Source organism: Lithobates pipiens, unplaced genomic scaffold, assembly GCF_037356315.1.
Source record: "Lithobates pipiens isolate NorthernLeopardFrog02 unplaced genomic scaffold, aLitPip1_a1.2 Scaffold_19, whole genome shotgun sequence".
In the NCBI taxonomy this organism is placed as follows: domain Eukaryota; kingdom Metazoa; phylum Chordata; class Amphibia; order Anura; family Ranidae; genus Lithobates; species Lithobates pipiens.
Window position 1 is genome coordinate 74,896,713 of NW_027507764.1, and position 12,557 is coordinate 74,909,269.

At 45.5% G+C, this 12,557-nt stretch overlaps 1 protein-coding gene across 7 annotated transcripts in view; it reads left to right on the forward strand.

Moving 5' to 3' along the window:
• The window catches only part of CACNB2 (calcium voltage-gated channel auxiliary subunit beta 2), a 456,068-nt gene that overhangs the window by 254,022 nt on the left and 189,489 nt on the right, over positions 1-12,557 (forward strand). Inside the window, exon 1 of one of the 7 annotated variants that reach the window (XM_077490921.1) lies at positions 10,749-11,031. The exons of the other annotated variants lie outside the window; for them this stretch is intronic. Coding sequence (XP_077347047.1) covers positions 10,999-11,031 — 33 coding nt within the window. The 5' untranslated portion in view covers positions 10,749-10,998. Of the gene's footprint in view, positions 1-10,748; positions 11,032-12,557 lie in introns of those variants that run through there. 7 annotated transcript variants of the gene reach the window in all.

Sequence of the window (12,557 nt, forward strand, 5' to 3'; positions counted from 1 at the left end):
CACCTGTCTCCCAGATCTGGTCATTTGGAATACCAGGCACTTTAGTTAATAAAATCTCCAGATAGAAGGCCTTACGTTGCTTTGATAAAGCCATGGCTGTGTGTAAAGTAGAACGCCAGACAAACCTTTTTTTAGATTTAGGTAAAATTCTTAAAAAGCCCAAGTCCAGCCAAAATATTTTTTTAGTCTTGGATAGAACAGAGAAGACTTTCTGTACACATGTTGTAGAAAAGGGACCTTGGTCGTTGTGTGGAAGCAGTGATTTCTATGATGGTTAGTGATCCAGAAGGATTATTCAGATGCGAATCCTTACAGAAGTTTATTTATGAAAACCACATTGAACTCCAAACATGACAAAGACACTGGTGTGTGTCGGTCTATACTTCCTCAATCATAGTTGGCTGCTGGTAGCCACAAGTCCAATGAATAAACCCAAACCCATAGAAAGTAGGAGGGGTATCTACTTAACCTCTTGTCAACCATGTAACGCCTATGTGTGGTGGCAAGATGGGTGCACCTTATCACCTATACACTGCACATATGTGCCAATGGTGGCTGGGCAAACTGTTACCAACACCTCCTGGTCTCTAGTTATGATCAGGAGCTGTCAGGACAGGTTCTTGATCATATGACCACCGTGACAACCAGTCACCCCCCGCTTTAAGACCCAGTTACGGAATTGCTGTAGGTGGGCAGGAAGGGGTAATGAACCGATTAAAAACATACAAGGCTGAACCCCGCCCCCACCTTGGGTATTCAGATCACATCTCTGTTATGCTAATTCCAGCATATAAACCGTTGCTTACACTTGCAAAACCGGTTCAAAAAGAAATCACAGTATGGCCTGACAATGCTACCCCAGTACTGCAGGACTGCTTTCAGCACACAGATTGGAACATGTTTAAAGAGGCAGCCACAACAATCATACAGACTTACAAGAGTACACTGAAACAGTGACTGCTTACATCAAAAAGTGCATAGATAATGTGACAGTCACCAAGATTATTACCACACGTGCCAACCAGAAGCCATGGATGACAGCAGAGGTTCATGGGCTGCTAAAGACAAGAGATGAGGTATTCACATCAGGAGATAAAACAGCTCTCAAAACAGCAAGAGCCAATCTGTCTCATGGCATCAAGAAGGCAAATCAACAATATGATAAAAAAAATGAATAAACACTTTAGCGAGAATTAGGCAAGCCATTCAGACCATCACTAACTACAAGCCCCTGCCACAGGCCAATGATAATGATACTTCTCTCCCGGATGCACTCAACCATTTTTATACACGGTTTGAGATGCAGAATCAAACACCTTCACAAAAACTACTCATATCCCGAAATGACCGGGCGCTCTGCTTTTCTCCAGCTGACGTAAGGAAGACACTGTTCAGGATCAACCGACAGAAGGCTACTGGCCCTGATGACATACCTGGACGTGTGCTGAGAGACTGTGCTGTACAGCTGACAGATGTCCTTACAGATATCTTTAACATTTCGCTCAGCCAGGCGGTTGTCCCTATGCGTCTTAAATCCACCATCATAATTCCAGTGCCAAAGAAGACACCTGTGTCCTGTTTGAATGACTATCGTACCATAGCACTAACTCCAATAATGATGAAGTGCTTTAAGAGGTTAGTCATGCATCACATTAAGTCCAGTCTTTCAAACACACTGGACCCATATCAGTTTGCATACCATTCAAACCATTTCACGGACGATGCAGTATCCTCTACTCTTCACTTGGCCCTTACCCACTTAGAACAGAAAGACTCTTATGTTAGAATTCTGTTCATTGACTTTAGCTCAGCATTTAATACAATAATTCCTCAGAAACGTATCACTAAATTGAACTCGCTGGGCCTCAACCTGTCCCTCTGTAATTGGATCCTGGACTTTTTAACTGGAAGACCTCAGTCAGTTCGTGTTGCAGCACGTCGAGCACTACCACACGGAGCACAGGTGCCCCACGGGATGTGTGCTCAGTCCACTGCTCTTCACATTGCTGACCCACGACTGCCACGTTCAGCTCCAACCATATCATCAAGTTTTCGGATGACTCAACTGTGGTAGGCCTCATCAGCAACAATGATGAAATGCTTTATAAAGAGGAATTGGAACAACTGGTTAAATGGTGTAGTACAAACAACCTGTTCCTAAATGTAAACAAAACAAAGGAGATTGTGATGGATTTCAGGAGAAATTCTGTTGATCACTCCCCACTGACCATCGACAACTTGACTGTGGAGAGAGTAAGCAGTATTAAATTCCTGGGAGTGCACATATCAGAGGATCTTACCTGGACAACTAACATCACGTCACTAACTAAGAAGGCACAACAGCGCCTATATTTTCTCCACCGCTTTAAAAAAAAAGTCTCTCTCAACCCATCCTTATTACATTCTATAGGGAAACCACTGAAAGCGTGCTGAGCAGCTGCATCATTGTCTGGTATGGGAACTGCAGTTCTGCTGACCGCAAAACCCTGCAGCGGCTAGTGAAGACGGCAGAAAAGATTATTGGTGTCTCTCTCCCCTCCATCCTGGACATTTTCCATACACGATGCTCCAACAAAGCTACCAGTATCGTGAGGGATCCTACCCATCCCTCCCACAGTCTCTTTCGGCTCTTGCCATCAAGTAGAAGGTACCGGAGTATCAAAACCAGGACTGTCGGACTGCTCAACAGTTTTTTCCCCCAGGCTGTGAGAGCCCTCAACTCCAATCCTCTTTGAAACCTCTTCTACAACCTATAAATTGTGACCAGGAACATCTCACGTCCCCTCCTTTTTAATTTTGAATATGTACTAGACACTTTTATAAACACTTGCTGCTACAAAGACTTATAGTATATGTACAGTTATGTAGTTCCCAGATGTGTATAGATTTTCTATTTTTATTCTCTGTATATTTATAATTATGTTTCATTTGTATGTAGCACCATGGCCCTGTGAGTTACGACATTTTGTTCTACTGTATGTTCTTACGTGTAGTAGAATGACAATAAGGTTTGACTTGACTTGAAAAGGCATGTACCCATACTATCAAACGCTATGGGGGTTATTTACAAAAGGCAAATCCACTTTGCACTGCAAGTGCACTTGAAAGTGCAGTCGCTCTAAATCTAAGGGGTAGATCTGAAATTAGTGGAACCTGTGCTGATTTTATCATCCAATCGTGCAAGCTAAAATGTTTGTTTTTTATTTTCCTTGCATGTCCCCCTCGGATCTACAGCGACTTTACTTCCAAGTGCACTTTCAGTGCAAAGTGGAGTTTCCTTTAGTAAATAACCCTCTATGTATCATTGCAGTAGCAAATCAACTTTGAGGGCTCATTCAGACATTTGGAACCCATTGCTGCCATGGTGGATCCTTTGGTAGAATGTCAAATGAAACAATAATGACCTGATTCAAACCAAGGGGTATCCTGGAGCGTAATTTAAATATTTAGAATACCTCCCGCTCTTGCAGTCTCCAATGCAAATCCTCATCTCTACCAGACAAAAACACTCTTTCAACAGCTAAATGTTCATCGCGCTTGTAGGGACATTATTGTTGGCAGAATTGAACATGAGGCAATTTGCCTTGCCCATGCGTTGGGACTCTACTAGGCAAGATAGCTTAGCGCAACCCACACAAATGTTAATGGCACCCCAAATCATGTTTGCAGTGCCATTATTGTTAATGACAACCCAAATGTGGCTAGGAAAGAGCATTTTGTCTCAAATGAGCCAAAATGTGTGGTATGAAAAGTGAAGTCCACCTCCCAAAAAGTGGCAAGAGCTCCTTTTGCCGCATTTTTCAAGCGTAGAAGAAGCCCATTCAAGTGAATAGGCTGCCATATGGTATTGTGCAAAAAAACACACGAAAGATGAATGAATGGGACTAAAGGTAATGAGCCTATATCCCCCCCCGTACAGTTCCAGAGAGTGTTTAGACACATTAGAGGGCTGTGTAGCATTATATCCATCATAATAATGCACCTCTAATTCTGAGTGGCTGGGTAGTGAATCCCATGTACTGAAGAGAACACACAGTACAAGTAATCACATAGACAAAACTGCATAAATTATCGGTTATGTATATTCTATTAGGGAAACTAGATGATAACACTGACCCAAGTGTAGAGGCCTTCTAACTACCAAAAGGACACCCACATAAAATTTTTCATGCAACCAATTATTCACAGAATCATTAAGGTTGTGATGGTAGTGCATCGCAACTTATTGCGGCATTGCATGTCCAACTTTATTTCAGCCGTGGTATGCACTGACCAAATTGAACATGAGGATTGGTTGCCCAGCGCCCAGAGCTTCATGGCCAGGGCATCAGGCAGTGGGGATTGCTCGCGCCTAGTGCCTGCAGTGGGTGGGCTGGCAGGGCCCAGGTGCTGAGAGGCAGAATTTGTCGAGCCCTGGCATATCGTTCAAATTAGTTGTCGGCTATAAATTTACTTTTTAGAAGAGATTGATCAGAAAAGAAATCATCATTTAACAAAGCATGTATGTCCACAGTTGCACCTTTTGTTTCGATGCTTCTGGAATGTATCTAGCAGACTTAAGCCCTGTACACACGGGCGGAATGCAGGGTGACATCGGCCAGCTCAATAAATCCATCTGACATTCGGCCTGTGTGTGTGTATGGCAGCTGGTCCGACCACATGCTGGAAAACCAGCACCCGACTGGCTCCCGATCAGCACTCTGGGGGGCGGTCTCCCTATCAGAACACAACAACTCAGAGGAGGTGATCCAACCGGAGCTGACAGTTGTCTTTTTTTTTTGCTCAACCCACTGGGTTGCTCTGCCTGCACTTACTTTGCAGCGGAGGTCCGCCGGACTTTCCGAACGAGTGGACTTGCACACACACGAACAGACGGACTTCCCACCGGAGTTTTGGAGGAGGTCCGACGGACTTTCCAAATGAACGGACCTGCCCACACATGGACTAAAGTCCGTTCATTTTGAACGTGACTCCAGGTACGACTGGACTAGGGAAGTCGCCTGGTATAGATTTTAAGGGTAACCTACCTCACCGGGTGATGTCACATGGTGATGCCGCCCCTTATGACGTCACAGTCCCGGGGCATGCCTATATAAGTCGTCGTGTCCATGGCATTACAGCGGGAGAGAGCGTTGTGCCAACATCCGAAGAACAGAAGAAGGAAGAAGAAGACGTGACGACGAAGGAGAAAGGCAAGCTCCTCCACTAGCAAAAGAGAGGCAGAAGATAGCGGAGGAGCCCGGCGAGAAGAACCAGAAAGCACAGAGAAGTTAGAAGAAGACCCCCGAAGTCGGAAGAAGACCCCAGGACCTGTCTAATAAACTACTTTAAAAACCTATGTAGTGTATTTTTTTTTTATTGACACTTTTTCCCCCAGGGGAATGGGTAGGGGTACGATGTACCCCATACTCATTTACATAGGGTGGGGGGCCGGGATCTGGGGGCCCCCTTATTAAAGGGGGCTCCCGCATTCCGATAAGCCCCCCGCCCGCAGACTCTGACAACCAACGGCCAGGGTTGTCAGGAAGAGACCCTTCTCCTCATCAACATGGGGACAAGGTGCTTTGGGGTGGGGGGGCCGCAGGGTGCCCCCCTCCCCCAAACCACCCACCCCCCCATGTTGAGGGCATGCGGCCTGGTACAGTTCAGGAGGGGGGGCGCTCGCTCGTCCCCACCCCCTTTCCTAACCGGCCGGGCTGCGTGCTCGGATAAGGGTCTGGTATGGATTTGGGGGGGGACCCCACGCCGGTTTCTCTGCGTTGGCGGTTCCCATTAAAATCCATACCAGACCTAAGGGCCTGGTGTACAGTACCCTGTAGCACTGGAAACATTCTCGCGGGCAGGTGCTGTGGTTGCCGTTGCATCGTAGTTGGTCCGTTGGACTTCCTGACAGGAACTGGGTCCAGCGGACTTTCGGCTGGAAGATTTAAAACATGTTTTATTTCTAGGTCCGCTGGACTTTGGGGAAGAAAAAGTCTGCTGGATCCCACACACGATCGAATTGTCCGACAGACTCTGGTCCGCCGGAAAGTCTGATCGTGTGTACGTGGCACAAGGCTCCATTCACACCTGAGCATAGCGATTTACTGGTGTTTTTCAGGTGTTTTTGCAGTCACTATATATATATATATATCTCTGCTTCCCGCCTACCGGCTGTCAAATGATGGCTGGGCGGCGTGGCTCTCGTTCTTGGTGGACGTCATATGATGGCCAGATGACAGTTGTCATTTAAACAGTGACAGCGCTGAAAGCTGAAAATTGGCTTGGGCAGGAAAATACTTAACAACTGTCCCAAATTTCCCAGGACATTCCCAGGATTTAGACCCTTTTCCTGGATTTCCTGGAAATGTCCCAGGAAATTCTTATTTTCCTGGGTTTTTTTTTCTTTTTTTTGCGCCGCTGCCGCAGCTAGAGGTGCGTGGCTGACGGAGACAATGTCTCCACCGGCCAACATTTTCCCGAAGACCACAATAATTACTGTTTAGTAATGGGCCGGTGGCTGCCATTAGAATTTGATCTGTGGCACCACTCACCTCCCCGACTGTCTGTGACCTGATGTGGGAAGGGGTGGAGGTGGGCGGCGCCGCAGCTCAATTGCTATTGGCAACCACCTGGCTTAGGCTAGTTTGTCCCATTCTGTTTAGTAATGGCGTCGGAGAGAGTCTCCACTGCTAGCAATGCCTGATATAAGGGAGGGACTCCGCTGGCAATGCCTGATGTAAGGGGGGACTCCGCTGCTAATGGCTGATGTAAGGGGGGACTCCGCTGGCAATGTCTGATGTAAGGGGGGACTCCGCTGGCAATGTCTGATGTAAGGGGGGACTCGACTGGCAATGTCTGATGTAAGGGGGGATTCGACTGGCAATGTCTGATGTAAGGGGGACTCCGCTGGTAATGTCTGATGTAAGCGGGGAATTCCGCTGGCAATGTCTGATGTAAGGGAGGAGTCAGCTGGCAATGCCTGATGGAAGGATGGACTGTGCTGGGGACACCTGGTGGAAGGCGACGTGGCAGGTAACATGCTCAGGGCTTTGACTAATTCTACATTATGGTGAGTTGAATAATTTCATTCTATATTACAATGTAATAATACAAATAATGCACTTCAATCATCCTGATACCATACCAACCATGGTGCCGGGATGATTGAAGTGCTAACACTAAGTGTATGGAGTATCTGCTGATTGTTAAACTTTCTGGAATACACATATTTCTATTGTAGTGTAGAATCTGGGCCTGCTGTCCCTCCATCCCTCTTTCTTTCTCTCTTTTTCTTTCTCTCCCTCTTTCTTTCTTTCTCCCTTCATCCCTCATTCATCTCATACCACACCCCTTCTGAGCCATGCCCATTTAAGACATGCCCACTACTCTGCGCAAACCACACCCACTTCATGCACCACATTTTTATACAGTGGTATGCCCCCCCCACAAACAAATGCCACACCCCCTAATTATAGCAAGGCTCCGTCTACCATGCAAAAAAGTGTCCCAAATTTTATTTTTTTGCAATGTTGGCAACGATGCAGGAAGGGGGTGTAAGTGCCTGGTTAAATGTTAAATATATATATATATATATATATATATATATATACTGTGTGTGTGTATATATATATATATATATATATATATATATATATATATATATATATATATATATATATATATATATAATGAATAAGAAATCCCATGTGCAGTCATTTTCCATCTGTCTGCGGATCAGATCGAGTGAAAACGAACTCTACGGTCCGTCTTCATCCGATCCCCCATAGGGGAGAGCGGCGCTCTGACAAGTCGGTCCTTGCACAGTGTGCAGACACAGACCTGTCATCTGCCTGCTCAGCGGGGATCGTCAGAACGATCCCCCGCGGACCCCGTAAACAGACACGTTCGTGTGAAAGGGCCTGTTCCATATTTATTTGTTTGCAGTAAAATATATAAAACATCTTTTTCAAAGAAAGCGTACAGCATAATAAAGGATCATGTGATCAGACTCGTGACTAATGAGTGGAAGCCTGAGACCCTTCCTTTAAAATCCCTACAAAGCACTGTGAGCACATACGTAACATTCCACACATTAATGGCACATTTCCTTCTTATGTGGGCTCTCTGTAATCTGCGGAATCCCTGAAATATTGCATTTTGCCTTTCTAGCTTTTCCTTTATTATCTAATATTTCTGGCTCTGACTTACAGTGGAACTATGGGTAAAATGTAAAATGGCAGATATGATGCAGTCTATCAATAGCAATAACACAGACGTTTTTTGGATTTGGGAGTCCACTGAGTTTTTTGCCTGTTGGTGAGCAAAGGCAGCAGACAATACCTTCTCTACAGCAGGTAGAAACTTTATTCTTGCCAACCTAACTCAGATTATTTTTTTCCTCCCTGCAAAGTAAAGACATAATGTGCCACTTACCTGCAAATGAAGTCTCCGTCATCCCCGCTGCAGGCCGCATCCCTCTTCGCCTGTCTTCCTTCCGGGGAGCAGACCGGTGACGTCACTCCCCGGGCATGTGTGCAGGAGCCGCCGGTCACGCTACTCGCATCCAAAGAAATGACATCATTGGCTCAGTATACAATAAATATCTCCTTCCAAAGAAATGACATCACTGGTACAGTATAGTACTGAGTATTGTCACTGATCACACTAGTAATGTCACAGGTGATGTCAGCATCAGTTAGTCAGTTAATGTACCTCCCAGCTAGTGACAGTTAGTGCCAGATTGCCTGCTGCACTATCACAGGTCCGCTATAAGTTGCTGATCACCGCCCATTATATTAAAGCGGAGGTCCACCCTAAAGTGGACCTTCCGCTCATCGGAACCCTCCCCCCCTCCGGCGCCACAATTGGCACCTTTCAGGGGGAGGGGGTGCAGATACCTGTACAGTACAGGTATCTGCACCCACTTCTGGGATAGCTCTCTGCGGAAAGGGGCGTAGATTACGCCTCTTTCCGCAAGTGCCCGCCCCTTTCCGCAAGTGCCCCACTGCCTGCTGGGAAACACACAGATCCCAGAGGCAGCGGGGACCGTCCTTATTGCGCAGCGCGACTCGCGCATGCGCAGTAGGGAACCGGGAAATGAAGCCGAAAGGCTCCATTTCCTGATTCCCATACCCAAGATGGCGGCGGCAGGACCCGAGAGACGATCTAGAGATCGGCTTCGGGTGCCGACATCGCGGGCGCGCTGGACAGGTAAGTGTCACTATTTTAAAAGTCAACAGCTGCAGTATTTGTAGCTGCTGGCTTTTAAAAAAAAAAAAAAACGCGGAGTCCCGGCGGACTCCCGCTTTAATTAGTGTAAAAGAAATTCCAGTATATATACCATTAGTTTGTAGACGCTATAACTTTCACATAAATCCAATATACACTTATTGGGATTTTTCTTTATCAAAGACACGTAGCAGAATACATTTTGACCTAAATGTATGAAGAAATTCAATTTTTTTAAAATATTTTATTGGATATGTTTTATAGCAGAAAGTAAAAAAAAAAATATATATATATATATATATGTATTATTTTATATATATTTTATATATTTTTTTTATGTTTGATCTTTTTTTGTCTATTTAGGAACAAATAAAAAACCCAGTGGTGATCAAATACCACCAAAAGAAAGCTCTACTTGAAAAAAATTTAATTTGGATACAGTGTTGCATGACCGCACAGTGCTGAATAGCAAAAAAATGGCCAAATCACGAAGGGGGTAAAATCTTCCAGTGCATCCCTGGAAGTGCAGTCGCTGTAGATCTGGGGGGGGACATGCAAGGAAAATAAAAAACAGCATTTTAGCTTGCACATGATTGGATAATAAAATCAGCAGAGCTTCCCCTCATTTCAGATCTTCCCCTCAGATCTACAGCGACTGCACTTGTAGTGCAAAGTGGATTTGCCTTTTGTAAATAACCCCCATTGTGTGTCATTAGAGTACCATTTCAAAATAATGCTGTTAAGTTAAGCCAAAGGTGGTTTAAAGAGTCAAGGGGGTTTATTTACTAAAAGCAAATGCACTTTGCACTACAAGTGCAAACTACAAGTGCAGAGTGCACTTGGAAGTGAAGTCGCTGTAGATCCGAGGGAAACATGCAAGGAAAATAAAAAAACAGCATTTTAACTTGCACGTGATTAGATGATAAAATGAGCAGAGCTTCCCCTCATTTCAGATCTACCCCTCAGATTTAGAGGATTAGATTCAGTGCAAAGTGGATTTGCCTTTAGTAAATCAACCCCATTGCAATCATTTGATGAAAATTTTTCTTTTGTTTGTTCACTTTGCTGCATTCAAATTGAAAACGGTATAACATTTTCGTTTCGACCAATTAGAAAAATGTATCGATTCGAAACGAAAAAAATTGTAAATTGGAAGAAAATTTAAAAATTCCGAATTGAACGAATCAACCGACTTGAACTCAACAAAATAACTAGATTTACGAATCAAAAGAAAACCCATTTTTTGGTCATGCACGTGTCTAATTCCAGTTTCTTGCGCTTGTGCCGCGTCTGGCGTAAAGGAGCCCTTAGCAATTGGAGTTTTAGGGCGGCGGAGAACATTCCAGGCGTTTTGCTGTACTCCATCCTCATGTTATGGTAATGACGCTCTTCTGCCATCAGCGCAGGACTTGAGGACTTTTAAGCGGTCTGTGAAAGTTGATGTGGAGTACATCTCCAGCCAATGAGCACCTCTGTGTGGCCCATGTGACCCCCCCCCCCCCCCATCCTTCATTTACCAGAAGCCTGCATTATTTCCCTAAGACAAGCCTCCCTCTCCCAGGAACGGATGTGCACATCCCAAGCAGTGCTGCTCCGACCAATTCCCTGGAACTTCACCCGGCCGGCTCAGTGCTGAGCCTGGCTCCTCTCCTCTTCCCATCTATAGAAGCAACGCTCATTGTTTGGCTGGAGCGTGGGAATGAGGCGCCCAGATGGGGAGAATGTCACAACAACTCTTTGTGGTCTGATGGAAGGGCTGGAGGAATAGTACTTGGCTGACTGTGAGCGATGTACCTCTATTGCAGCGAGGAATCGGATGAGGTAAGTGCCAACTCTCTCCGCTTTCCAGGGACCGTCCCGGGCTTGTCCCTGGAAACTGTCGAGTACAGGTCTAATCTACGGCAAATCTGATTTTGCTGTGAAATAATGCAGGCTTATTATTAGCATGTATTATATTGCAGCTTACCAATTCTTAGATGTGATGGCTGCATTCGTTTTCTTTTTTTATGCTTTTTTTCTTCTATTTTCATCTGGAGATCTGGCTGATTAGTCTGTTGTTTTTTTCAAAAGAACAAGCTCTTTTGTAGATGTATCAGTTACAGGGATGGGACAAACCATTCAACACTGGCAGGCGTGCTTACAATGATTAGCTTTATTTGTGTAAAACTTTTATTCTAAAAGGAAAAAGTTGTTTGTTGTAACTGCTTATAAAGTATTAGCTGGAGTTTGGCTTTAAAGCGGAGGTCCACCCTAAAATGGACCTTCCGCTCATCGGATTCCTCCCCCCCTCCGGCGCCACAATTGGCACCTTTCAGGGGGGAGGGGGGTGCAGTTACCTGGATAATCCAGGTAACTGCACCCACTTCCGGGCTAGCTCTCTGCGGAAAGGGGCGTACATTACGCCCCTTTCCGCAAGTGCCCGCCCCCTTCCGCAAGTGCCCCGCTGCCTGCTGGGAAACACACAGATCCCAGAGGCAGCGGGGACCGTCCTCATGCGCAGTAGGGAACTGGGAAATGAAGCCGAAAGGCTCCATTTCCTGATTCCCATACCCAAGATGGCGGCGGCAGCACTCGAGTGTCGATCTAGAGATCGGCTTCGGGTGCCGACATCGCGGGCGCGCTGGACAGGTAAGTGTCACTATTTTGAAAGTCAGCAGCTGCAGTATTTGTAGCTGCTGACTTAAAAAAAAAAAAAAAAGCGCGGAGTCCCGGTGGACTCCCACTTTAAAGTTATATTAAAGTGATGCTAAAGGATTGTTTTTTTGTTTTGTTTCTAGATAACAAACATGTCATACTTACCTCCACTGAGAAATTAATAGTTTAAAGAGCAAGTAAACCCTGATGGGTTTTACTTCCTCTTTGTTTCCCTGTAAAGGTAAAGCATAATTGGCTACTATCCTTCGCATAGTAGCCCATTATGTGTCACTTACCTGACACAGGAGCCAGCGATGTCACCGCTGTCCCCTCTTCCATGAAGCGTCAATCTTCCTTCCAGGTATCGTGGCTCTGGCGCTGTGATTGGCCGGAGCCGCGATGATGTCACTCCCACACATGCGCACGGGAGCCGCCACTAACAGCATGATCGTCGTTAGCAGCGGCAAGCTCAGTGCACCTGCGCGCAGCTATCTACGGTGCATGCGTCAGAGACAGCGGTGCCTGTCTTTTGCAAATATCTCCTAAACCAGGTAAGGTCAGGAGATATTTGTTGCACCTACAGGTAAGCCTTAATCTAGGCTTACCTGTAGGTAAAAGTGGTCTGTAAGGGTTTACAATCATTTTAACACTACCTAGAATTCTAAAAGTAGTATAACCCAAACCACATCCTACAATGAAGAGAAAAAAAGTTG